This window comes from Microtus oregoni, unplaced genomic scaffold, assembly GCF_018167655.1.
Source record: "Microtus oregoni isolate MIOR12 unplaced genomic scaffold, Mior012 000018F_ref0000195, whole genome shotgun sequence".
Classification (NCBI taxonomy): Eukaryota; Metazoa; Chordata; class Mammalia; order Rodentia; family Cricetidae; genus Microtus; species Microtus oregoni.
The window spans coordinates 1,585,098-1,612,147 of NW_024543077.1; the positions used below are offsets into that span (position 1 = coordinate 1,585,098).

Sequence of the window (27,050 nt, forward strand, 5' to 3'; positions counted from 1 at the left end):
TGAGGTCTCTTCTTACCTCCTCTGTGAGTTTGGACTTCTTCTTCAGGGTCAAGTGTACCAACTTGTGTCTCACGCTGGTCTTCTTCTGCCCCTCGGGGAGCTGGGCCGTGTAACAGAAAGCAAGGATGTGATATCAGGACAGAGGGGCTATGGGGAAGTGTGTGTGTATGCGTACATGCGCATGTGTCTGAGTGTGCGTGTGCACGTGTGTTTCGTTTCTATCAGGTGCAGGCCATGAGGCCACTCTCAACCTCTCAACCCTCACTCCCTGCTGAGACTCAGGCACTGTCTGCCTCCCAATAAGTGGTCACTAACACAGCAAACTCTGTCCGCTCTGCAGTGTGGCCGCTCAGTGAGGATGAGCACTTTACAGTTGGCAAACGATCACACATTATTCCCACGAATAGACAGAGGAGGGCTGGGCACTGGGGCAAACAGAGACAGCTAGATCCTAGGACGCTTTCTGCTGATTCTCCGAGGCTGCCATGCTGACATCATCCCCACTCGCCCAAACAGTTGTCAGCTGGGGGCACCTTGGCCTCACCTCGCCCTCACCCTGCAGGGCCTGCAGCTCCCTCTTGTACGTCTTCTTGCCCAAGGTCTCGTAGATCTTAGTCATCACCGGGATCTTCTCGCTGCCATTGCTCATGGCTGTGTGGTATTTGGGCTCCGGCAGGTCCCCCATGAACCGGAGGATGGTGATCCAGACAGCCAGCGCCGCCTGAGGATGGAGTACAGGCGTCAGAAAGCCAGGGAGGACAGAAAGGACCTGGGCTTGGACAGGAAGCTGGAGACATAGACAGCCACCTGCAGTGTGGACTGACCCTAGGCTGGGTGCTGGGCCAAAGGCTGTCAGACCTTGGCCACCGCCAAGGGTAGCGTCTACCCGCACCTCCCCCCGAAGCCCAGCCCCATCAGCAGCGACCCAGCTGCAGGCAGCCTCACCAGCTGGTCACCCTCATCATCATGGAAGAGCAGCGGCTGCTTGAGGGGCCTCCGGGTGTAGGAGTGTGTGGTCGTGCCCTGGAAGTACGTGGCAGCAAATTTGGCGAATTTGTACTCAGAGAGGTCCTCCTCATCCTCGTCAGGCAGGGGTAGGGCTGCATCCACGTCCTCCTCCACCATCTCCCTCCGCCCTCGCTCCAGGTCCTGGGAGGTTGTGTCCCAACCGTTAGCCAGCAGGGCCGGAGCCGAGGCAGCTAGGCTGCTGTCTCCACTCTGCTTCAGACCAGCATTACATGTCAGGAAATCCTGCCCCGAAGTCCTAGTACCTCAAAGCCGCTAGGTGCTTGGCCCTCCTGGCCTGGCAGGCCACTTGAAGTCCCCAGGAAGCCAAACATCTTGTCCACCATATCTGAGTGGCTGATGGGCTCATGGCGGGCCTTCTCCATCTGTTCCAGCAGCTCCTTCTTCCTCCGGGCCTCCTCCTTCTCCTTCAGCTCCCGCTCCGCATCCTCACGGGCTAGCTGGGCCAGACGCTCCTGAAGGTGGGGTGATGCAGAGGAAGTAAGTCAGCACCCAGCAACATGGCCTCAGAGAACAGCTGTCCTCAGAGAGCCGGAGAGACCAGAAGGAGCAACCCTGACTCCACCAGGAGCCTGACACGGAGTAGCTGACTATGCTCACAACCCCCGTCTGGGCCAGAGAGATGTCCAGCACCCCTGGACCACAGAGGACACCTCCTCTAGCATTCCCCTTTTCGTGCCCACCCTGACTCCATGCCTGCCCCTGCCTGCCTCCTTGCCCACCCTGCCTCCGTGCCAGAAGTCCTGGGCCATGGGGCTGGGAACTGTACTAGAACTGACTGAAAGGTTAATATAAATCATGTTTAAAAAGCAAGATAAGGGGGCTGGCGAGATAGCTCAGTTAAGAGCATTGCCTGCTCTTCCAGAGGTCCTGAGTTCAATTTCTAGCAACCACATGGTGGCTCACAACCATCTGTAATGAGATCTGGTGCCCTCTTCTGGCCTGCAGGCATACACACAGACAGAATATTGTAAACATAATAAATAAATAAATAAATATTTTTTTAAAGCAAGATAATAATGAGGATGATGTTTTAAAAACTAATAATAATAATAATGTTTTAATCATTTGGATCATATTTCCCAAATATCAACTTCACATATAATCAAATATAAAAATCACATGGGTACCTTACATCCTCTCCCTCTTCAGCTAAGTCTTCATCATTGTGTGCACCTCCCAATTTTAGCCACGGCCTTTAGACAAGCCACACTTCAGTGTTCGGTGGCACTTGTGACTGGCAGCCTGAGTCGGGCTGCATGACCCTGGTCAGTCTCCTGGCAAGCTTTTGCTCTGGGTGCCACTGCTAACCAGGAAGGTGCTGTGGGCATAGTCCTCTGATTCCAGCTCCATCCCACACCCCACATCAGAGTTCAGCAGCTGTGGGCTGACGGAACCAGGAAGTATCTCCCAGGAGGGAGGAAGACAGAGGGACAAGCTGGAGTCAGACTGCAGAGCAGCAACCCAGGACAGCTCCGAGGTTTGAGCTCACCTGATGCTTGCGCTCCGCCTCCTCCTTGGCTTTCTTGGCGCTCATCTCCTTCCGGAGCTTCTCCTCCTCTGCCAGCCGCATCTTTTCTGCCTCTAGGCGCCGCCGGTACTGAGGAAAGGGGCAACCGCGTGGACATAGAAACTTGTGCAGCCCTTGTCACAGCCTGGCCTCACCCCACTCCCAGCGCCCCTAGGCTGAGTTGGTCCCCAGGTCGCACATGTGTGGGGGCCCTGTGGATCCCAGAGCCAGGTCTCTGGTCTGTCCTGAGATCAGGCAGAATGGAAAGTCTCCCTTCTGTCTCTGGCATCCTCCACCAGCACCAGGGCAGGGGTGGGGAGACACCTGTGTGGGGCGGCACACACCAACAAGTCGCCCACTTTTGGGTCTCGGGAAACCCCTCACCTCGGCCCGGAGGCGCCTATGTAGCCGGCGGGCGATCATGCCTCGGGCATAAGCCTGCACGGTGAGCACGGCCCAGAGGCGGTGCCGGAAGGCCTTGCGCACCAGGTAGGCTCGGCAGCGGGCCTGGAACTTGATGATGCGCTGTCTGGCCAAGCGGTACTGCTGGTGCAGCTTCCGGGAGTGGTGCAGGGCCTGCAGCCGCAGGAAGCCAAGCCGCATCTGCAAGGACAGCAAGCCCTGTTCAGACCTGAGCTCCAGCCCAGACGGACGAGGCCAGCAACAACATTCAGAGCACAGTCCTCCATCAGACTGGACCCACCAAGCTACCTGGGTCCCACAGTGAGGCCTGCCTCCTTCCAGAAACTCCAGCCTTAACTAACCCGTGTTCTTTTTGTCCACCTCCCTACACCAAGTGCAGGCTGCAGCCGGATGCTCCAGAGTTGCAAGCGACCAGGTCTCTCCTGGATCTTCCCAAGGTCTCAGTCTCACTATGCTTTAACCCACCAAAACATTCCAAAATCCCACGGGACAGCCACTAGAGCTAGACCGGAGATTTGACTGACGGAAAGGTAGGGCTGGCTGGGGCATCCCTGGATTCAGGTTAAGTCCTGTAACCAAGGCAACACAGCCGGTCCATGGCCAGGCCAGTAGAATCTGGGAAGCGAGGCTTACCAGCTCATAGTTCCTTCTACAGTAGTGACCCCGCCAGTGCCTCTGGATCAGTGTGGCGGCACTCTTCAGTTTCAGGAAGTTGGACCTGAAAGGGGGGCAGCGATGAGTGACTCCATAGCAGACAGCTGGAAGCCCGAGTCAGCCAGGGCCCAGCTGTGCCCAAATAGCACACTGAGACCCTGTCCTGTGATCCCCAAGCTATGTGATCTAGAGCAAGGTATGGAACCTCCGTACCACAGCGCCACCTCCTAGAAGAGATGTGGCGTAACGCCTATCCTTCCTGCCTGGCCTTTAGAGCAGAAATTCGGAAGATGCTTGTTGAGAGAGTGGATGTGTGGCCAAGTCAATACTGAAATAATGTGAAAGAGAGAGCTTGAAGTTGTCCAACCCCCTCACTTTGTAGGTGAGGGAGTGGAGACCTAGGAGGCTGGACCCAGAGCCCCATCACTGTCTGCCTCTGAAGAGCCTGGTACCAGTCTCCGGCACACAGTAGGCTGCTCCTCAGATACCACAGTCACGTCTGATGGGGACAGAAGCCACAAAGCAACCGCAAGTGTTTGCTGGGAAACACAGGAGGGAAGGGTGGACAGACACGTCATGGCACCGGCCAGCGCTCCAGGGCCAGCATGCTCAGAGAGGCGGGTGGTGGCGAAAACTGAAGGAAAGGCAGGGGAAGGGGGAGAGGCTGGTAGAAGGAAGGGAGGCAGACTGTGGGTTTCTGTGACACCTGCATCACACTCTAGAACTGGCCTTGCCCGTGTGTGGACCATCACAGATATACGCATGTTCTGAATGTAGAATATGAGGTAGCGACACCTTGTAACTTATAAAATATCTGTGAATATACCTCTGGCCTCCACCGTGTGCAGGAGGAACCAACTAGTGTGTGGTCTGGTTTACATGACATGGTAGAGCTTTGTGATCCTTGGATGACCTTGTGATCATGTGCGAGTGCTGGACACGTGTGTGATGGCTTCCGTGTGTGTACCATGGGCGTGCATGCCTGTCCCTGTGTCCGTGTGGGAGCAGAAGCTGTTGACACACACCTGTCCTTGAAGCCCCGGATGACCTTCTGAAGGAGGATGACTCTGTCTGTGATGGCCTTGTCCCTCTCAACCTCCAGCAGCATGTCATGGTGGTCCTGAAAGGCAGAGCTCCTGAATACTGTCCCCCAAGACTGCCTGTTCATGAGTACTGTCCCCCCAAGACTGCCTGCTCATGAGTACTGTCCCCCCAAGACTGCCTGCTCATGAGTACTGTCCCCCCAAGACTGCCTGCTCATGAGTACTGTCCCCCCCAAGACTGCCTGCTCATGAGTACTGTCCCCTCAAGACTGCCTGCTCATGAGTACTGTCCCCCAAGACTGCCTGCTCAGTCCAGGTAGGACCCGTCTCCTGTCTTAACTCCTGCTTAGGACTCTGTGTGCACCTCGGGCTCCTAACCCTGCTAGGGCCTGTGCAGTGACCTCCTTTGCTGTTCCCCAGAGGCCTGGGGAGGGGACCAGAGGAGCCAGAGGCACCTCATTTCACTAGACTGAGGGAAGAGACTCAACAGTCACATCCTGGCTTCCCCTGTCACCATTTCACCCCTGGACCCTGTTACCTTTTCTCTCCAGGATCTTAGCAGCACACTCCTTACCAGGATGCTCCTGGTGTCTACCATTCCCCCTCTGAGCCTCTCCTTCATATGAGTCGGACAACCTTCCTCCGGTCTTCCAAACAAACCCACAGCATATACCTCATCCCGGCACTCAAGACCACGCCAGACCCCACTGACACCTCCAGCCCTTCCCCAACTCTTTCCCAAGCCCCGTCCCCCTGCCTCTTGGATGAAATTTGAAATTCACTGGTTCATCAATGCATAGATGGAAGGAATGGTCCATGGGTAGGCACAGTGCTGGGTGGTGTGGAGGAGCCTGGCCTTTGAGTCTCACGATAAACATCTAACAGTCACTAGACACCGGGTGAGACTCAGCCATGGCCTTCTCAGTGCGTGGACAGATGGGTGGACGGGTGAACGGACGGCTGGGGCTGGGTCATGCAGGCTCTTGAAGGATTCCTAAAGAATGCAGGTGGGTGCTCATGGGGACAATGGTGTTCCTCTGATTTTTCTGACTTTAGATGCCATCGTGATTCTGTTCTCTCTGCCAACCCATGCCTGGCACTTGACCATCCCAGGCGGACAGCCCATCCCCTGCATCCCTCAGTCTGGCTTCGGTCACTCGCTTCTCTCTGAACCTGTGAGTTGGGCACAAGAGCTCCTCTCTCACAGCACTAGCAGGAAGGCAGTGGGATGCCTGGCACACAGAACCCACTCTCCAGCCAGCAATCAAGGAACATATTTCCCAATGCAGAAACAAGGACATGGGAGGTGCAGGGGTTGACTCAAAGCCCTCACCAAGAGAAAAGACCCCACTAAAGGCGGCTTCCTCCCTCTCCTTCTCCCAGCCGTCCTGCACTCAGCCCCGCCCCCACAGAGGAAGAGCCCTGCTCTGTCACCAGAACAGAGGAAATGGAAATAGGGAAGCCCAGGCTGTCCCTATGCAGCGGCTCTCCAGGGCCATGACTGCTCAGGCCCAGGTCTTGCTCTCTCCCAGCGTGCCTAGGAGGCTGTGGGAGCCAGAAACTGTAGCTGCTGTCCCTGGTGCTAAGACAGAGCCGGGAATGACAGTGCACAGCTGACCCTCCTGAGCCCTGCCTGCCAAAAACACAAGAAGGGACCTGAGGTCCACTCTAGGCCACCCCAGGCCCAGCCTGTCACAGACACGAGAGTGGACAGAAATGCTGAATGGCTTATCCTCAGCTCCCAGGCTGAGAGCCACAGGCCAGGGTTTGAGTCCCCACTATGGGGTCTGACAAGGTAACCCACATCTGGTCATCTGACTCTAACCTGGGCCAGCACCTGGCCCCATTATTTATCATAATTATTAATAATCAATCATTATTTATTATTTAGTAAATATTTTATTAATAATCAATAATGATTAAACATTATTTTATGAATAATTATAAATTATTTCTCTTTTTTTTTGTTATTCGAGACGGGGTTTCTCTGTAGCTTTGGAGCCTGTCCTGGAACTAGCTCTTGTAGACCAGGCTGGCTTCAAACTCACAGAGATCCGCCTGCCTCTGCCTCCCTAGTGCTGGGATTAAAGGCATGTGCGACCACCGCCCAGCTATAAATTATTTCTGATGCTCACACAACCATCAAGATACACCCCATGTGTGCAGGGCTCCAGACATGGCAGAGCCATGGCCATCAGGGCAGACTGCGCTCACCTTTAGAAAGATCTTGGTTTTGCCAATCTGCCAGTCATCATGTGTGCCCAGCACTGCCTCAGCCATGCGCTGACATGTCCCTCGGAGGTCACCCTGGGTGGAAAACAAGGGTACTGAAAAGGCCCCCAAGTGTCCTTCTTAAGACTGGGGTCAAGTCTGTCCCTGTCTGGCTGTGTGACGGACGCAGTCTGACTCTGCCTTCCATGAACATCTATTTTCTCCTCAAGCCAACTGGATGGCAACCACCATGACAGCCGAGGTCTTCAAATATGTCCTTCTATCTGCCCCCTCTTTGCAGCAGTACCTTATGTGACCAAGTAGATGCCAAGCTCCAGTCCCATGTAAACCTCGAGTTCTCTCCCTTGTGGCTTGCCCAGCCTCGTACCTGCTTGTATGCTGGCTTCACCCCAGGCAGCAGCACACGGTAGCGCTCCACAAACTCCACAAAACTGTAGCGGATGGGGTAGCCTGCGCGCCGGATGCGGATAGTCTCCATCATGCCCGAATATCGCAGCTGCCGTACACACAGGTGCCGGTCGAAGAGCTGCCGGGCCAGAACCAGAGGCATCAGGACGAGGCCACTGCTGGGAAGCAAGGCCTGCCCTGCCGTTGACCCGCCCAGACAGAAACATACAGAGGCCAAGGCTTCTGGGATCGTGGGGAGCAAAGCAAGGCAGGAGCCCAGGACTGTTGGTCAAACCCAAGTGGTAGCATGACGTGAAGACCTGGGATTGGACAACCATGTGCTATAGGATCAGATCACAGAAAATGTCCGTGTCCTGATGCACGATTAATAAAAACTAGAGGTAGAAATTGAGGTTCAACCTGAAGGTCAGAAAAGCAAAGCAGCCAGTCCCTGGCTCTTACCTCAACCTCAGTCCAAAAATGGCAACCCTGCCTCCAGGAATCTATGACTGAGAGCTGTCTCCTCCCGTTTTACATTCCTCTCTAGTTCTGGGATTAAAGTCGTGCACCACCGGGATTAAAGGCATGCATCACCTGGTTTCTATGGCAACTAGTGTGGCTACTGGGATTAAAGGCGTGTGTCACCTCTGCCTGGTCTGTAAGACTGACCAGTGGGGCTGTTTTACTCTCTGATCTTCAGGCAAGATTTATTAAAATACAAATGAAATGTCACTACAGTGTCTCTTGGGAGACACAGGAGGCCTCATGGATACTGAGGGACAGATCTGGAGGCGGGTGAGCATGTGGGAAGAGATAGAATCTTGAAAGTCCAAGGCCTGCTCTGGGGAGTGTGGAAGGGGCAGTAGAGCCTGGGTCAGGGCACAGTGCAGGCTGCCAGGAGGTGGTACTCCACACAACCCCAGGCCACCCTTCATGTGGCCCCCATTACAGATCCACGGTTATTTAAACAGCTCTCCAGGGGCTGGCTGTAGTGCCTTAGGAAGAGCGTGTTCTTTGAATTGTCACATAGAAGCCAATGAATGGCTCAGGGCAGGACTATATCCCAAGTTCAAATGGAAAGAAAATGGGGAAAGTGGACCCAGGGGCTTTCTGGGATCAGGCTAGAGCAGGTAGGGCTACACACATGATGTTATTATCGGCGGCATAGTGGCAGGAGGCAGCGGGAAGCAGCAGACAGAGAGGCAGGTAAGGAGGCCACTAAAGAGGTGGAGACCACAGATCCCAAAAGGCCTGGGCTGGGAAAAATGCTCAGCCTGCATGTCCTGCTCCAGAGGGGAACCCGAAGTCAGAAGAGGACAGGACTCACCCACTCTGGGACATGATTTCCTGCAGGGACAGGGTGTGCGGAAGGCCAGCTTCCGCGGTCATTTCCTCTCCCTCTGGGCCACTTTCCCCAGCTTTCCCTCCCTCCCTGCCTAAGCCCCACGTCCGGCTTCCCCTGGCCCTCTCTCCCTCTCTGGATAAACAACCCCTCAGGCCTCCTGCTCTGGCCAGGAGCTAGGGCTAGGCAGCCCTAGGGATCTAAGCCCCTCAAAATCCCCTGAGCCCTGATGTGACAACCTTCACTTCCTCATAGGCAGCTTGCTGAAGGGGGCTATTCCCGGCCTATGGAAGGGCTAACAAATGCTGTCACTCAAACAGAAGGACCTCTGCGCAGACGAGTCCAGAGGGCCTTCCTGAAGGGGGTGGACACTGAACTGATGGGAGGGGACCTTTCAAAGGAGGGGCCATGGCAATAAGCCACACTACTATTTACTAAGCACTTAATAGCACCCTGCAAACTTCAGGCAATGGTCTCAGGGAAGAGGTGGCTGCTATGGCTCCTGCTTTCTCTCTCAAGGAAACTGAGGCACAGGGCGGCAGCTTATGACATATGTACAGTCACTCAGCTGGGAGGTTGCCTTTTACAAGCCCTCTGGTCTCCAGAAAGGACAAGACCTTGCACTGCCCACTTCCCCCAAGCATCTTGCCCCCACCTCCCCACCACCTCCCCCCCCCCCAAAGGCTCACCATGGGCTTCTTGAACTCATTGGGTTTGATGCAACGCACGAAGAAGGGCTGGCAGGCACCCAGGGTGCGCATCAGCAGCTCCAGCGACCGCTTGAACTGGCTGCTGAGTGTGGGCGAGCGCTTCCTGGTCTCCGCACCCTGTGGCGGGGGACAGACAGACAGTGATGGGAGGGGCCACAGCTTCCCCCTCCCAGCCCCCAGCAGCTGTTTAGGAGGGAGAAAAGGACCAGGCAAGGCCACCAAGGTCGGAGCCTGGGTATGTGGGTAGTTGAGGATTTCCTGGTCTGAGATGGAGCATGGACCTCAGACACCCACTCCAGGGAGCTCCCTAGGACCCCCAATACTGTCCCTCTGTGCCCCCCCCCACCACCAGCTGGGAGACTCTGGACCAGCAGCCTTCCATCTCTGAGAACTTTTCCCTCCCTGTATAAATGAGGAGTTCAGACTTGATATCCTCAGGATGCTGGAGTCATTTTAAATACAGGAGTCAGGCACACCTAAATTCAAACTCCATATCTGGCTGAGGCCAGCCACTAAAGGGTGCTGAGTCTCCACTGTTACCTAAGTGAAGCAACATTGCCATCTACCTCTCTGACAGGATCGGGGAAGGGGTTCTAGTGCAGTAAGCAACCACCTGGAGTGGTCACTACCCCGGCTGGGAGCCTGGGAGGAGCCAGCACTGCTCACGCCCTCCTCTGCTCTGCTGGTGGGATTAGCAGGCAGGCTAGAGGCAGTGGGGGTGACCTGGATAATCCTCCTGCAAAGGCAGGCTGTTGTTCTCCCAGCTGCTGTGCGGGCTCTGCACCCTGTTTATATGGTGCCTCTCAGAACATTGCAAAATAACAGGGAGAAGGGGGACTAGGGAAGACCCGCGGTCAAGGGAGCAGGAAACAAAGCTTCTGGACCATGGCCAGACTCAGGCAAGAGAGAGCATGGGAGTAACACATACTGTTCTCCTGGCCATTTTTGTATGAGAATTCATTAGCTAACTTGATTTTATGTAAGATCTTATAGTCTTAGAGTTATAAGTCAATCATATCCTTCAGTATCAGAACTCTGGGGTGCAGGTGGAGAGATGGCTCAGCAGATAAAAGTGCTCACTGCTCTTGCAAAGGTCCCAGGGTCCCAGTACCCACGTAGTAGCTCACAGCAACCTTTAACACCAGCTCCAGGGACCTGACACCCTCTGCTGACTCCGAGGGCTCCCGCATACATGTGGTGTATTGACATACACTCTCTCACACACATGCATATATATAAAATAAATACTTTAAGATTTGGGGTGCAGGGGGCTGGAGAGATGGCTCAGTGGTTAAGAGCATCGCCTGCTCTTCCAAAGGTCCTGAGTTCAATTCCCAGCAACCACATGGTGGCTCACAACCATCTGTAATGAGGTCTGGTGCCCTCTTCTGGCCTGGAGACATACACGCAAACAGAATATTGTATACATAATAAATATTTAAAAAAAAAGATTTGGGGTGCAGGGGCTGGAGAGATGGCTCAGAGGTTAAGAGCACTGACTGCTATTCCAAAGGTCCTGAGTTCAATTCCCAGCAACCACATGGTGGTTCACAACCATCTGTAATGGGGTCTGGTGCCCTCTTCTGGCCTGCAGGCATACACACAGACAAAATATTGTGTACATAATAAATAAATAAATATTTAAAAAGATTTTGGTGCAAAAGCACATGTATGAGGAATTTGGGGGTAAAGGCACTTAGCAGGTACTAAATCTAGGTGACATACCATAGCTTCTAATGAAGCCTGCAGGAAAGCAAATGTTTTGGGGTCTAAAACATGAAGTATTTTTCATCTTAAGTTTTATTGCAAAACATGCAAAATTTTGTTCAGGGGATTTAGGGATAGGGTGACGTCAGCTTTGGACCAACAGTTCTTGATTCGGCAACAGCACATGCATACAGAGCTCGCGGCTCACAAGACAGTGCACACACACAATGTACACTATATGCAGATAGTACACACGCACCAAGTACACACATCCCACAGTGCATACACACCCACACAAACCATACACACGTACATACACGCATGTACATTATACAGCATTATACACACAGGCAACATCTGAGCACGCAGACCACACATGATGTATACAGCACAGACACCCACATGCATACATACAACATGCATGCACCATATAGCATATGCACCATATACGACTTGCTCACACCAAGCGTGTATATACAACACAAATCACTCACAAATGCATACCCTACAGGACAGTGTATTTAATTCACACACAGCATGCATAACCCCATCCAACATAAATGCATACACACGGCACAAACATGCTAAGACCATGGCGCTCAGCACACTTGCTGGACATATGCCATAAAGCACACAAGGCAACATGTGACATACATACTCTGAACATACGTGCCCTCTACCCATTCCCCGCAGCACCCGCACACAGCAAGCACACTACAGCACTTGTGCATATATATGACATGCACCCACTAAGAACACACGCCACACTTTCCTCACAGCACACGCCCTGCAGGCACATGCATGACATGCACTGGCATGCTCACTCTGTGGCACATGTACACACATGCTGAGAACACACATGATACTAAACAGGGCACACGTGCCCTTCATGATTCTGTTATCCTGAAGCTGTTCCCTTCTGTCTGTCCTCCATGTTGGGACCCCATGACAACAGGCTGGGTCTGCCTTGCCTACTACTACGTCACCAGGGCCTGGGCACACTCACTGCTGTGTGTGCACCGGGACACACGTCAACCCCTTGGTCACCTGTCCTCCACGGTGCATAGACTGTCACCTTTCCAAAGCTGTACAACCAATCCCTTAGGAAATCCCTCCTGCCTCCTGCCCCTTCTCTCATCTGGGACAAACGTGCAGGTCCTTCCCAGGGTCAGATGTCATTCACGTTTCCCAGCAGCTGGCTCCAGCCTCAGCCTGGCTGGCTCATTTCCCACTTCAGCCTCCTACCCTGTCACCATGCCCAGCACTAACCACTCCACTCACAGAGCAGCGGAGTGGGGACGGGGCTGGAAAACCAGCCGCATTGCCCTCCTCACTCCAAGGATACCCAACAGCCCTACAAGGATCCACGATAGCTCCAGGATCTGCTCCAGGAGCCTCTGGTCCCCAATCTGTTGGCACTCTTTCTGGCACACTGGCCTCCTGGTTCTGCCCGGGGTACACTTGGGACTTTTGTACATGTGCGTCCCTCTTCCTGCAAAGTCCTCCTGGGGGAGGGCAGTGCCTTCATTTCCCAGTAAGGCCTGTCCTGAGCCTCATGAGTGATCCCAGGGCCTGTCACTGCCCCCGTCCTCATCCGTACCCCCCCCCCACACACACACACAGCACAGCTGCTTTAATCTTTTACGGATTCTCTCACTGCTCCCCTCTGCTAGAGCCCAAGACTGAGAACAGGGTTTAGTTCTGTGTCTCTGCATTCACCGCTATGCCCTGGGACCGAGGCAATGTATATGTGGTATATGGAGACACTCAGGAAGCGTTTGTAGGTTGAACGAGTGTGTGCGTGCATGTGGGTGAATGGGTGATTGAGGGTGTGGAGTCTGCTCCCCCAGCCTCGGCCACCAGTTTTCATCTGGTTCTGTTTTATTCAGGGACAGCCTCCTTCCTGGTGATTACCAGATCCTGGGGTCTCTGGGAGCGCTTGGGGGTGAGGTAAAGACTGAAGCCAATAGTCCAAAGGCTGGCATGAAATGAGGACAAAATGGATCTGAGGGAAAATGAAGCCATCATGGTGTCAGGTGTCTGCCAGTGAGCAGGCACATGACAGGCAGGAGTGAGCAGCTGTCCTGCAGATATGTCTGGGATGGGACATTCATCTGGTTACACCCCACATGTGGGAAGGTGGCCTTCCTCCGCTTCACTGGTCCCCAAGTCAATAGGTCAGGGCAGGTTGTGAAGCCCTGAAGGGTGAGAACTCAGGGACTGAGGACTTGCTCAAGCTTGAGGGATTAGGTTCCCGGAAGCAGGCGCTATGGCATCCACCCTGACAGAAGAGCAATAGCTAAGATGCTCTCCCCGGGCCAATTCCCACAAGGCAGCAGCCAAGCTTCCAGTGCTTGCAGGATCTCTCTTGGCCGGGGACGCAGCTCACTTGGCACAGTTCCTGCCTTGCAAGCATGGAGACCTGAGTTCAGTCCCCCAAACCCACACATGGAAAGGTAAATTAGACGGAACACCCTTGTAATCTCAGTACTGGGGAGACAAGACTGGCAAAACGGAATCGGGACTCACTGGTCTGCCTGCCTAACCTACTTGGTGAGTTCCAGGCCAGTGAGAAAAGCAAAATGTATGGCTTCCAAGGAACAACATCTGGGGTGTCCCTCTGGCTTACACACACACACACACACACACACCACGCATGCACGCACGCACACACGCACACATTCACAGACTCTTGTCTGATGCCGCAGGGCAGCCCAGGGCCACCTGATTCTAGATGACATAATTGTGTCACATGACAGTGGAACCTCTCTCAGCACAGGGAAGGGACTTGTCCAAGGTCACATTCAATCACTGCTGGAATGTCTATTTGTATCATAGCCAGGATAAAACATGTTGTGTGTGTGTGTGTGTGTGTGTGTGTGTGTGTGTGTGATGAGTGCAGGGACCAGTGTCACCCACAGAAGGGAAGATAGCCCCTATAAGACAGGCTTGGTACATAACCCTCCCCTTATTCCCCAGGGTGTTGGATCTATCCCAGGGCTCTGGGATCGCCCAGGAGCAGACCAAATAAGAGGTCATCCCTAGGCAGAGAGGAGAGAGGGAACTGGGAAGAGAGAAGCAGAGAGGAGGTGGGACAGTGTGGTAGCTGAGGCCTCTAACACCTTTGTGACCGGAAGCAGCATGGCAGCCAAGTCCTGAGGGGGCAGAGACCAAGGCAGCTATCCTAGCTGAACCCCCTCAAGATTGTTATTAAGGTAAAGGAAGCCCCCTCCCCTCCTTGACCTCAGTCCTGAATCTGCAGAACAGAAGACCACCTGTGTCTACAATTAAGTATGTCATCAGAGTCCCACTGAGTCCCTAGGGCCCACGGACACAGGGTATATAATAACAGACATGAGGCAGAAAAGGCTTAGGGAACCTTCTCCTACTTTCTTCTTGTGGACCTCAGTTTCCCCCTTAGGAAACAGAGATTACTGCAGCACACACAACTCAAAACAAAAGCCACTCCAAAAACCACTCCACACACACACACACAAAACACACTCCCCAAAAGACAAAAAATCCAGCCCTCTCTCCCTTGGAGTCAGCCCCATAGGGCTGAGCTCTCCCATCATGGTCATCCTGAGCCCCGGGCTGGGGCTTTTACCTTCACGGAAGCCGCTGCCTGGCCGACCGTGCCGGGTGAATAACCACAGAGAAACTATAAGGGGAACCACAGGCAGGTGAGAGGCAGAAGGGGGCATGGGCGAGAGAGCCAGGATGGGGTGGGCCTGGGATAGAGGTCAAGGCTCTGGCCACCTCCCAATCAGCTCAGACTCTGCACAGGCACCGGAGAAAGGTGGCTCTGCCCTCCCTGCCAACCCCACCCCCACCGGGGCCCTGGGAGGGAATGAAGGAAAAGCAGCCCAGCAAGAAACTCCAAGTGACCTTTGCTGGGCTTCACATGGGGGCAGAGTGGATAGTCCTCCGTACAGCTCAGGGTCTGGGTGGCCAGCATGCCACACCTGTCCTGTGTCTCCCCTTATATCTAGCTAGCACAGGGACCTCCAAGGCAAAGCCAGCCCCAAATCCCAAGTGACCTCCCACACAGCCCTTCCTTTTCTGAGCTTCATACCCCAGTCATATCCTGGGTCAGTAAACCAGGACTAGACAGAAGCATTTTGTAGACCTTCCCTTCTGGATGCCCAGCTAAGCCCTGTCCCCTGTCCCTACTCTGAAGTTCAAGGGGCTCCATGGATGGACAAGACTCAGGGTGGGGTCTGGATTTGAACCTGGCTCCCAAGGTGAACATCCAACAGCCTTACCATGGCAACGTCAGCCTGGAAAATCTGCTTTATGAACTTGTTCCGGGAAGAGTGGACCAACTGAATGATGTCCCCATGCAAGGTGTCCCGGTTCTTCTCCAGGAAGCCTGGAAGTGACAAAAAGTCATCACGGCTCCTCCAGCAGGGGCTCCCCAAACCCATGACAAAAGTCATCACGGCTCCTCCAGCAGGGGCTCCCCAAACCCATGACATCTGAGCCAGAAGGACCTATAGAATTCACCTAGCTCGCCCACACCCGTTCCTCAGTGGTGGGGACACTGAGTCTGGAGGGGACATGGGCTTACCAATATCACAGAGGAAATGAAGGCAATCAATCCCCCAAACACATAGCCCTGCCCGCAGGTCTCTGTCTCAAGGAGAGAGCGAGGCTACCTTCTGGGTCATCCCTAAGCCACTATGAGCTTTAAATTAAACTAAGGTGCCAGAGTCCATGATCCCCTGAAAGAGATCACATGTTAATGCTATAAGTCACCAGCAAGACAACTAAACACCACCACCTCCCGACTAGACAGAGCCGTGTATTTTACAGTGTCAGCCCTGCCTGACACTGGGACAGGCACTTACTATCTCCTCCATGTGACGAGGGAGAAAACTGATTTCAGTGAAGTCAGAGCAGCAAGCCATGGCAGAGTGAACACTCGAACCCAGGACCCTAGTGCCAACCCAGGGAGGCTCCCCACACCCAGAGGGCACTGCCATTCTCGGAGATAGAAGAACTAGAGCAGTACAGAAGATGAGGTACCCACAGGCTAGAAATGCCTGAGGGGTGAAAACACTGTCAGGTACAGGACTTGGGCCACCTCTTAGGGCAGATCCTGGGCCTGGTGTCATGGCGATGGAAGGGTAAGTTTTACAATGGCAGGATCTCTTATTAGAGCTATGCCCACCTCGTGTGACATGAAGGTCCCTTTCAAGATTTTGGTGTCCCTGTCTGGGAGGAGAAAGGTAGAACCATGTATATGCCCACTGATTTCTGAACCAGTTCATAAGGGAGCCTGCCACATGGCCCTAGATTGCTCTGAATGTCAGGGGGCTTTGGGCCCTGGGTGGGAACCCTTCAGGACAATGGACAGGATGTCAGTATTACACCCACAGTGAATGCCAACTTGGGGCTGGCCTTTCACACCAGGGTGGAAGCAAGACTCTGCAGGAAAGCTTCAAAGCTGCAGAGATTGCAGGACTGCAGGCAGGGTGAGCTGGGTTTTCACCCCTACTTAATTTCCAGTCTCTCTCTCTCTCTCTCTCTCTCTCTCTCTCTCTCTCTCTCTCTCTCTCTCTTTCATTTTTTAAGACAGGGTTCCTCTGTATAGCCCTGGTTGTCCTAGAACTCACTCTGTAAACCAGGCTGGCCTCAAACTCACAGAGATCCACCTGCCTCTGCCCCCCAAGTGCAGGGATTAAAGGCGTGCACCACCAATGCTCACGAGAGCATTTTTTAAAGATTTGCTTTTAAGACAGACTGTGGATCTGGCTAGTTCAGAACTCACAGAGATCCCCCTGTCTCTACTCTTTCTACTCTACTCCCTTCTGAGTTCAACACCATACCCAGCAAGATTTATCCTTCTGTATGTCTATGACATGTGAGGGTGGGTAGCACAGAGAGCATTGGATCCCTTAGAGCTGGAGCCACAGGCAATTGTGAACCACCTAACTTGAGCTCAGTTCCTCTGGAAGAGCATTTAACTACTGACTGTCAGCTTTAAGTGAGCCAGCTGCATGCCCTTGGGATGGGTTGGGAGGGGGAAGATGATGTCCAGTGCTGTTAGGCTATATCAGGTCATAGAAGAACAGTTTAGTTCCCTTTGGAGCCTGAGTTTCCCCCATTGCACAAAAGAGCACAGAGCCCCTCCTGTGAGCAGGAACTCACATAGACCCCACACCCACAGCACCACCCATGTTCCCATCAGCACACGAAGAACAACACAGTATGGTATATCACGTGGCAGAATAGTAGTCAGCCATGGAAACGAACGAAATTGACCCATGTCACAATGTAGATACACCCGGACGGAACTGTAATCAGCCATGTAAGCCAGACTCTAAGAGACAGATGGTGTGGCTCCGTTTACATGAGGTACCTAGGTGGCGGGATCATAGCAACAGAAGGGAGAATGGAGGTGTTGGGCCAGGTGGTGAAGGATGGGGTAACTGAGGGTGGACTGACCTCTGGGTGGAATCATGGAAAGCTCTGGAAAGGGCGGTGGTGAAGATTCTCAGTGTTGTAAATCTGTGTCGTGGCACTGAATTAGAGTGTTAGGTACAGGGGTGAATTTGCATTGTGGATGCTTTTGCCACAATTGTGTGTGTGTGTGTGTGTGTGTGTGTGTGTGTGTGTGTGTTTTAATCAACATCTGAAGTACTGGGGACGTAGCTCAGGGGTGGAGTACTTGAATAGCATAGCTTTGACCCCCCCAGTATCATAAGAAAACAAAAACAAGCCCAGAATTCAGGAGGCAGGGGCAAGTGGATCTCTGTGCTCCACATCAGCCTGGTCTACACAGTGAGTTCCAGGCCAGCTGGGGCTCCATAGTGAGATCTTGTCTTTTTTTTTTTTTTTCCCAAAATAAAGCAAAAAGCAAAGCACTGGATGGCATGCTTCCTGTAGCCCCTTCTGTCCCCTCTGATCTCTGTGCCATGTGGTCTCACTCCTAGCCTAGGGAGAGGGACGGGTGAGGCACAGGCAGAAAGACGGACACACACACACACACACACACACACACACACACCCATACCTTGAGTCTCGTAATAGACAATGCCCGCAAAGTGGTTGATCCCAAACTGGGTGTCGTGGCTGTTCTTGGGTGGTACATAGTTGGCGTTGAGCCTGTGTTGCGAATTCAGCTTATGCAGCATGGTAGCATCCGTGCCCTGAGGGAGTAGAGGAGCCACTGCCAAAATGCTGCCGTCCAGTGGCGCCTGCTTACGTCCTCCCATCTTTCTCAGCAGCTGCCCCTGCCATCCCCTCAACAGGTTCTCCGAGCCTCAACGCCCTTCTGTGAAGTGGGTGACCTGGAACCGCTCATCACTGAATGCACATCCCAGTCTATGCCAGCTAGTTCCCATGATGCAAATCCTTGGACGGCTAAGGCTGGAGGATATCCAGAACCGAGGAGTTCAAGGCCAGCATGGCCAATAGCAAGACTCTAATCTCAATGACTTTCCCCAAGGGCAATCCTATGTTCCCATCATAACCCATCATGACCATCTATGCTGAACCAGCTGTGAACTTAGATCTCCATGGTTTAGCCCAGGACCCAGGACCCAGGACCCAGTAGAGCGCAGGCAACCCCTGCTCACTGCGTCAACACCCTGGAACCAGCACGAGGCACCTGAGCAAGCTCACGTTGCTTGTCCCGGGTTGCAGATGGGGAAACTGAGGGTTGGCATGCCCACCTTGGGGAACTTGCTCTCCTCGTCGATGAGGGAGATGACGTTCATCGGCCGGTTGGCGATCATGTCCAGCGCATCCTGGTTGTCAGTGAACTCAATGTGCATCCAGTCGATGCTCTCCAGGTCGTACTCCTCCTGCTCCAGCTTGAACACGTGCCGCACGAAGAACTGCTGCAGGTGCTCGTTGGCAAAGTTAATGCAGAGCTGCTCAAAGCTACGAAGGGCAGAGGGCAGGGACATGTGGTCTTCCTGTCACCGAGACCCGGCCCTGTCTCTACCGTGTGACCTCAGGCACAAAGCTCCCATTGGGTGGACTGGGGTGGGCATGTCAAATTCAACCCCCTATGCAGAAGACTCTGGGGACTGGCAAGGGCAAAGGACATGCCCAAGGTCACCGAGCATCAGAGGAGAGAGGTTGGCTAGAGCTAGGCTCAGGGCTCTTTCCTTGAGTGACCAGGACCCACCTAGGGCCCACCAATAAGGGGAAAGAGTCAGAACACTGGGAAGGTGGATCATAGGGAGATGATAGAATCAACGAGAGGCCGAAGTTGACAAGCCCTGATGTCAGCGCAACTGAGTGGCAGCCTCAACTCTCTTACTCAGTGTGGTAGGCTGGGAGATGCTGTGACATCTTGCATTGCAAGAATTGAAGTGACTGTGGCCATAAGCTCAGAGACCAGAGACACCTCCCAAGTACCCAGGACAGCGTGAGCTTCTTCAGTATCCAGCTGGGCTAGCCTTACCTGAGCTGGGGCTGGCCATGAAAGGGATCTCCAGGATGACAAAAGTTAGGTTTCTCAAGCCTGGGGTGCTCTTGGAAGTGGGTGAGTGAGCCTAAATGCAGAGGCATGGCATTTCCCAGGTGTGGGGTCCCCCACACTACCTGTTCACAGCGAAGTTCTCAAACCCGAAGATGTCCAGGAGGCCGATGGACCGGCGAGAGTTCTTCACTTCCTGGGAGGGAGGTTTGTAGATGGCAGCATTGATCTTGTCCACAATCCACACAAAGAGACGTCCGTAGATGCCCTGAAAGGTATCCATCAACTGTGGGATAAGACAGACCCTTCCGGGAGGCAGTCTTTTCTAGACCCTTTGGATCCTGGTTCCAGCCTTACCCATGCTATTAGTGCCCCCAAGTCTTCACTGGGCCGTCCCTGCTACCTCACATACACTCCTGACTCAGGAATTCATTTGCTGCCTTAAAGCTTCCCCGACCCTGAAAGGGGTCACTTTGGGGTCCAGCGACTTCACTTGTGTGTATCCCCATCCTCTGAATACCTTGAAGGTCCAGAGTCCAGCACAGGGCTGGCACAGACTGGGGACTTTGTGATTGGCAAGCACATGGGTATACAACATGAGGGCTGGAATCTTCCATCCAGCCAGACCTCACAAGACCTAAGGGGTCTGGTCCTAGCTGAGGACAGTTGATCAAAGCGAGCCTGGGGGCGTCCCTGCAGAGCGCAGAGCCAACTTCTGTGCAATGCCTGGCCTTTGGGCTCAGAAGACAACAGAGGGAACTTGGGCACTAGAGAGTCAGAGATTCCAGCTGCACCCTAGCCCAGGGGCTGCCGAAGCAAGGGCCAGCTTGGAAACACCTCAAACTCCTGAGGGGCAGAGAGAACAGGGTCACTCCACTCACCCACCTTGACAAAGGCATCCCGCACGTCCAGCGCCTGCTCCCTGCTGAGGGGGGTGGACACTGTCTCCCCACGGGTGATGAGGGTGCGGCTGGTGAGACAGCTCATCAGGTCCGGGGGGTTCACCTAGAGCAAGCGCCCAGGTGTCGGCCCAGCCCCACCCTGACTGTCTTTCATCCCAGTTGGCTCCCTTCCCCATTTCTTCCCAGGTATTGCAGGGCCCTGGCCCAGGCCACCATTGTAGTGACAGAAGCCCAGGACCACACACAGCTGCCCCCTGACTGAACAGAACTTTCCTGCCCGAGGGCACCACAGCCAATTCCCCGCTCAGCTGACTGAGTCAGAAACTGACCTCAGAGAGAGAGAGAGAGAGAGAGAGAGAGAGAAAGAAAGAAAGGCTAGCACTGACCTCGAGCAGAGAAGCAGCTGTGGCTAGTGACGGGGAGAAGAGGACCTCACAGGCATCCAAGTTTTCAAATGTCCGGGCTGCCAGCAGAAAGGGACACAGTGTCAGGAAGGGAGGAACAGGGGCAGGGAGACTCTGAGGAGGAGCAGGCGGCCATGTCTATTCTCTGGGACCTGCCCTGTCCCCAGAGAGCACCGTCAGTGTGGCCAATGTACATCTGATTAATATTCTCATGATGTGTTCTCATGGTGGGCACCCTGAGAGTAGTATTAGCCTGGGACTGTTTTAGCTCTTGGAACATTCATCACTGCATGAACCTCCCAGAGTCCTCTACTCTGCCAGGACCCATGCTGGGCACCAGTGAGAAGGCAGAATGGAACCCGTGCCTTCTTCCAAATGACCACTTCCCACTCTAGGATACAGTGGTGCCAAATAAGTGTGCATGCTCTGCTTTGTCTTACCCCTTACAGACTGCTGTTTGGTCATTCACACCATAGCATGAACCCAAAGATATACCCTCTCTTGGGGACACCTCACCTTAAGAAACCAAATGGGGAAAGGATCTTAAAGGGTCCCAGTCAGCTCCGAACACCTCACCTCTGTGGTCAGACTGCCACACAGTGTACCACCCCTGAGGCTGACATCAGGTTGGCATCCCTCCCAGCCTGCATCTCAGATGATACCGCCATGACAGACAGCGCTGCTAGCACCCAGAAGCCAGGTGCCAGGCTGAGTGGGGTGTGTCACTGTGGCGCAGGGCACCGTGGGGTCTCACCCTCATACTGCAGGTTGCCCATGTGTAGGATGGCAGCCAGAAGCTTCGAGATCTCCCAGTTCTCCGTGTCCGTGAACATGAGGACCTTCATGGCTGAGCGGATGTTGGCGTACTCCTGACTGTCCACCCGGCCCTCACAGGTGATGCAGTTACCCTGGGGAGGGGCATAAAAGAGGAGGACGGGAGGATGTCGGGGAGGCCAGGTGGGCAACGCTGCCAGGATATCTAGACCACTCCTGTGGGCTTCTCCAGGGCACCCTGCTGTGAGTAAGAACTGGGCGCTGACACCAGGTCTGCTCCATCAGCCACTTCCATCACAGCTCAAAGCACACCAGGCTCCACACAGCCCCAGGGTGCCCGCTCTTCGGGGAACTCCCATTAATTGTAACCACGTGTGAATCACAGAGAACTATAGACACAGCCTGCTCCCTGGCGTGTGTGTGTGTGTGTGTGTGTGTGTGTGTGTGTGTCAGAGTGTGCCATTCAGCTAGTTACCCATAGCACCTCAAAACCTTTAAATCCTGGGCAGACTCTCTCCAAGGAGGTAACGTAGAATTCTCAACCTCGCCACTGTGTGCCCAGCCCCTAGAGTTCTCAACCTTCTTAATGCTGTGACACTTTAATACAGTTCCTTATGTTGTGATGACCCCCCCCCCGACCATAAAATTATTTACATAACTGTCCTTCATGTATGTAATTTTGCTACAGGGGTACAGGCCCCAGTAACCAGCTCCCACAATTTTAGAAGGCCCAGCCTACAGGTGGGAGCAGATCCATGCACTTAGATCTATGGCTCCTGTGTGTTGTGTCCCCACGTCCCATGTTAACCACGAGAAAAGTGTCTGTGGTAAGAAGTCACTAGGGACATGTGCCCAACTGAGGTGGGCACTTTAAGTACAAACAAACCTTAAAGTGTCCCAAGGCTGGGACAGAGTCACACAGGTGAATCTGGTCTTGTCTACATGACAGACAGGTGTCTACCCCAGGTGTCACCTGGGGACTCACCATGGCCAAGTAGTTGTAGTCAGCAGCCTGGCCTAGGCCCAGCTTCTTCTTCTGCTCCTCATTCATACCCTCCAGCATGCAGTAGAACACGTGGTAGTTCCTCTCGTCAGGGGCCTGGAGATGGACACGCATATTGGGACCAGAGAAAACACAAGGGCAGGGATTCCACAGGGGACTTTAGACACTTTGGGAAGCAGATGGAAGGGCAGCATGGTAAAGGCTGGCTCAGACCATGTGGACAGGGGAGCCCACCTACCCAAGGCAGAGACTACCCACCCTAGAAGACAGGGCTCACCTGGCGGCAGACTCGTGATTTCTCCAGCAGGTACTGCTCGATTTTGGCACCCTCGATGGCACCACGCTTGTTAAAGTGGATGTCAACATACTTGCCAAAGCGGCTGGAGTTGTCGTTGCGGATGGTCTTGGCATTCCCAAATGCTGCAGAGTGATAGAGAGTACAGGTGAGACTGGAGGGACCCCAGTACCAGCGCCGGACTCACCCTCAAAGCCTGGCCCTACCTTCCAGGATGGGAGTGGCCTCCAGCACCTGCTGCTCAATCCAGGAGTGCTGTCCACTGATGGCCGCCAGGAACTGCAGGATCAGCTTTGTGCTCTCGGTCTTGCCTGCTCCTGACTCCCCACTGCAGAGGGTGGGGGTGGCAGGACAGGCCTCAGTACTGGCTGTCCCATTAGCTGCTGTGTCTCACTACAGGTCGATGGTCTGATCCTCAGGGAGCACAGAGCTCCGCCCCGCCCCACCCCACCCCTACTGGTCCTAAACATGACCCATGGGAACTGCTCAACTGATACTTTGGCCTCTTGTTTAGCCCAAGAGAAAACAGAAGACAGATTTAAATTGACTGTAGCTTTAACAGGAACCTTAGGAAACAATGTTGCCCTCAAAAGCTAACATCAGCCCAGGTGATGTTAAGCAAAGATGTAAGGGCAACTCTATACACGGTGACATAGAAGGCACAGCCAGCTCCTGCGGAGCATCGTGGCCTTCCAATCACGGAACAGTCTCTAATATAGTCACAGGAGGGCAGAGAGCTGGGGCTTGCACCGGGAGTGGGGCTGTGCCGCCCACCTGATGATACAGCACTGGTCCCGGCTGTTGCGTTTCATGTTGAAGTAGCAGTTGTCGGCAATGGCAAAGATGTGAGGGGGCATCTCCCCTATCTTCTTGTTGGTGTACTGGCGGATGTGCTCTGGCGAGTAGATTGAGAGCAGCTGGTAGGGGTTCACAGCTACCAAGATGGAACCTGTGTATGTCTGCAAGCAGCAAGGGACAGGAGTTTACACTGTCAGGCAGCAGGGGAGGAGGGGGATCTCTATCCTGTGCGACTCTGGAGTCCACAGACATGGCAGGAATCAAGAGGGCCTCAGACTGGCTTTGGGTCTGGCTCAGAGACATTTGATGAAGGGAGGAGGGGCCAGCAGGAGGTCCCTAAGCCTGGGTTGTATCATCCAATCTGTAAAAAGGATGAAACATAACTGTCCCTATGAAGATGCATTAGATACTGTATTTTCAGATTCAAAGCACCGAGCAGGGACAACTCAAATACTGACTCCAACCTTTGGCCCCAATCTCTGCACCTAAGACTTCTAAAGCAAAATTCAAAAGCTGGACCATGTTCAGAGGGGAGATTGGGATGGTAAGGAGGCCACAAGTGGGGCCAAGGCATAAAGAGCAGAAGGGCCGGGGCTGGAATGTGGTACAGAAGGGGCTGGGATTTGGGGCTTGGACAAGGACTTTTTCTTTAGCGCCCCCAGGGCAGAGGTAGCTGTGGCACCCATGGATGGAGCTTGGGGACCAGAGGCTGTGTCCATTCTGTTCCTGTTTAAGAGTATGGGCATGACTTTCTGCTATGTCCTGGGGTCCTGTCACACAGGGCAGGGTGGGGCAATGAGGGGGGAGTTACTCCTCCCACCTCCTACCCCACCAACGCTAGAAAATGTCAAGCCCTGCCTATTGTTGCTGTGTATGTTTTGATGTCTGGAGCCCAGACAGGCTGAAGACAGATGTGTCTACACGGGAGGTGACAGCCACGCCCATCTCTCCAACCTCCGCCACCTTTCCAGGACTCAGTGCACTACACAAGATCAGCCACCATTCCCCAGCAGCTCTGTCCAGGCAGGAAAAACAGCTGTGGTGCCCAGCTCAGGCCAGGGGTGGTGCAGAGAAGCAATGACCAAGCCGAGAGACCCCAGTTTCAGAAATTCCCCTCCCCTTAAGCCACCTCCTCCCAGCACTGCAGCCAGGAGCACCCAAGATTCACTTTCACAGCTCAGCTCAGTGCCAGGAGCCCAAGCAGGCAAACAAAGGAAGCCAGGAGGCCAAGAGGAACCATCCAGCCCAGGTAGCAAGCCTCACACTCACCCACCCCTCCACAGTTGGTCTGCTACAAAGTAACGAACAGATAGAGACAGTCAGTCAATGCTGAAGAAGCCACAGAGACGTCTCCAGGAGCCCAGGCAGGACCCGGTGGCCGTCATCCCACAGCTCCATCCCACACAGCTCTGCAATATAGCTGACTCCTGTCTCCAGATGGGGAACCCATCCACGCCTGAGAGTCAGCCTCAAGGAACATCACTGTGGCCAGCCTCAGTATGCTCTTCTGTGAAAGGGGATGGCTTGCTACCCACTTCCAGGGTTGCTGCAGAGACTAAAGAACTAAGGCACTGTTCTTGCTAGGTACCAGGGGCATCATGCCACCTTAATCTCTTCTTAATACTTGCACAAGGGTGTGACACCTGTCACCAACACACAGCAGGAGGCTGGACCCCCAAAGTCACTCCACACCCTCACCATCAGAGCTCCGAGGAGCCCTGCGTTCTTCGGTGAGAGGTGGGAGCTGGCCAGCAGCAGATGCAGCCTAAAGGCCATGACATTTAGGGGGAATCTGACGGAGAAAAGTCATTCTGGAAACCACAGATGACAGATAGCATTTACCATTTCAGACCCAATGACCAGACTATAGAATCACCCTGAGAGTGATTCATTGACAAGGGAAGTGACAGAAAGGAATGTGGAGATGTCACCATGTCCCCGGACTTCCTGCAGCTGCAGACGGAGCCTGTTCTCCCACCACCGCTCCGGGTCCTTTCCATTCAGTTTGCAACCCAAGGGCCTCATGGGCTCAAGAGTCTTCAGTGTCCCTCCTGGAGGTCACCATGTGATGGGTTCCCAAGCCAGCACCCCTCCAACCCTGCTCTCGGCCGGCCCAGCTCAGCCTCCACTGCCATCATGCCCTTCACCCAGGTGGACCCTCCACTCCTCCCTGTCACCAGCCCACAGTCTCTGCTGCGCTCCCTGGCCCAGGCTACCAGATCCTTATTGGTCCCCTCTGGCATTTCCCTGCCTGGCTCTGGTCCCCACATTGCTCCATCTCCTCCACTTGCAGCCTACATTGGGCTCCACCAGGTTGGAAGCAGGTTGTTTTCTGCTGGGACCCATCCCTGCTTCCTACGAGCTCAGGACACGGTATGTATCTCTCTGATATTCTTCACCTTGCAGATGAGGAAGCCCTCCACTGAACCTGCGACCCAAATCCCCGCATTATCCTGCTGAACCAGGCTGGAGCACTCGGCCCCATGCCTTTGACCATTGCACCCCACATGTTCCCTACAACACATTTTCCTGGATGCTTGGTGGCTCTGGTTCAAGGTCTTTATCTCCCCACTGCCTAACAGAATATAGGACACACTCAGCAGTGTCTGTTAAGTGATAATGTGATTAGTTTGAATGGGCACAGTTGTCAGCATCAGAGATTATCTCCGGGGATTAGTACGGAAAGGAGCTAGGGACCACGACAGCCACGCTACCAAAAATAAGGCCTGGGATAAAAATGGTGAGAAAGACAGACTACCGTGAATAGACAAACTACTGTCTGTGGAGAAGAGAACAAAAGTTTACACGAAGGTGTGCACACACGTGAAGGTATATGCACATGTGTGCACATATATTTGCCTGCCCCACATATAATGAACATGCAAGTACTCATGGTCAAACACGTGTGTGCTTATGTGTACACATGCATACGTGGGTATACATGTACACCATTTGAGTACATACAGGCACACACAGTCTTTCCACTGTGGGAACACTGAGATACGTAGCATCGTAATCACATGTACACCATTTGAGTACATACAGGCACACAGTCTTTCCACTGTGGGAACACTGAGATACGTAGCATCGTAATCACACGTACACCATTTGAGTACATACAGGCACACAGTCTTTTCACTGTGGGAACACTGAGATACGTAGCATCGTAATCAGCTAGAAGGAACACTGATTTATAGCACACACATCTGGTTGAGCCTGTACCATAATGGCCAGTGAGATTGTTCAGGAGTTAAAAGCACTCCCTGAGCAAGCCTGCTGACCCAAGTTTGAGCCACAGAACCCGTGTGAAAAGTTGACCGCAGCGACACACATCTGTAATCCCAGCACTCCCACGGGAGAATGGGCTGGACACTCCGACTCCCACAGGAGATTGGGCTGGACACTC

At 53.7% G+C, this 27,050-nt stretch overlaps 1 protein-coding gene across 6 annotated transcripts in view; it reads right to left on the reverse strand.

Annotated features, from left to right (window-relative positions):
- The window catches only part of LOC121458868 (unconventional myosin-VIIa), a 53,629-nt gene that overhangs the window by 20,838 nt on the left and 5,741 nt on the right, over positions 1-27,050 (reverse strand). For 3 of the 6 annotated variants that reach the window (XM_041668199.1, XM_041668198.1, XM_041668196.1), the window contains exons 3-24: positions 23,621-23,805; positions 23,053-23,174; positions 22,829-22,971; positions 22,534-22,647; positions 21,529-21,682; positions 20,757-20,833; positions 20,354-20,473; positions 19,594-19,736; positions 18,714-18,924; positions 18,053-18,188; positions 15,300-15,406; positions 9,307-9,444; positions 7,256-7,414; positions 6,871-6,963; positions 4,639-4,733; positions 3,593-3,677; positions 2,921-3,139; positions 2,519-2,626; positions 1,272-1,481; positions 946-1,149; positions 546-721; positions 17-107 (exon numbers count right to left, since the gene is read on the reverse strand). In XM_041668199.1, the coding sequence (XP_041524133.1) occupies positions 17-107; positions 546-721; positions 946-1,149; positions 1,272-1,481; positions 2,519-2,626; positions 2,921-3,139; positions 3,593-3,677; positions 4,639-4,733; positions 6,871-6,963; positions 7,256-7,414; positions 9,307-9,444; positions 15,300-15,406; positions 18,053-18,188; positions 18,714-18,924; positions 19,594-19,736; positions 20,354-20,473; positions 20,757-20,833; positions 21,529-21,682; positions 22,534-22,647; positions 22,829-22,971; positions 23,053-23,174; positions 23,621-23,805 (3,090 nt within the window). Of the gene's footprint in view, positions 1-16; positions 108-544; positions 722-945; positions 1,150-1,271; positions 1,482-2,518; positions 2,627-2,920; positions 3,140-3,592; positions 3,678-4,638; positions 4,734-6,870; positions 6,964-7,255; positions 7,415-9,306; positions 9,445-15,299; positions 15,407-18,052; positions 18,189-18,713; positions 18,925-19,593; positions 19,737-20,353; positions 20,474-20,756; positions 20,834-21,528; positions 21,683-22,533; positions 22,648-22,828; positions 22,972-23,052; positions 23,175-23,620; positions 23,806-24,917; positions 24,933-27,050 lie in introns of all 6 variants that reach the window. The other 3 variants (XM_041668197.1, XM_041668195.1, XM_041668194.1) reach the window with 2 other exon arrangements.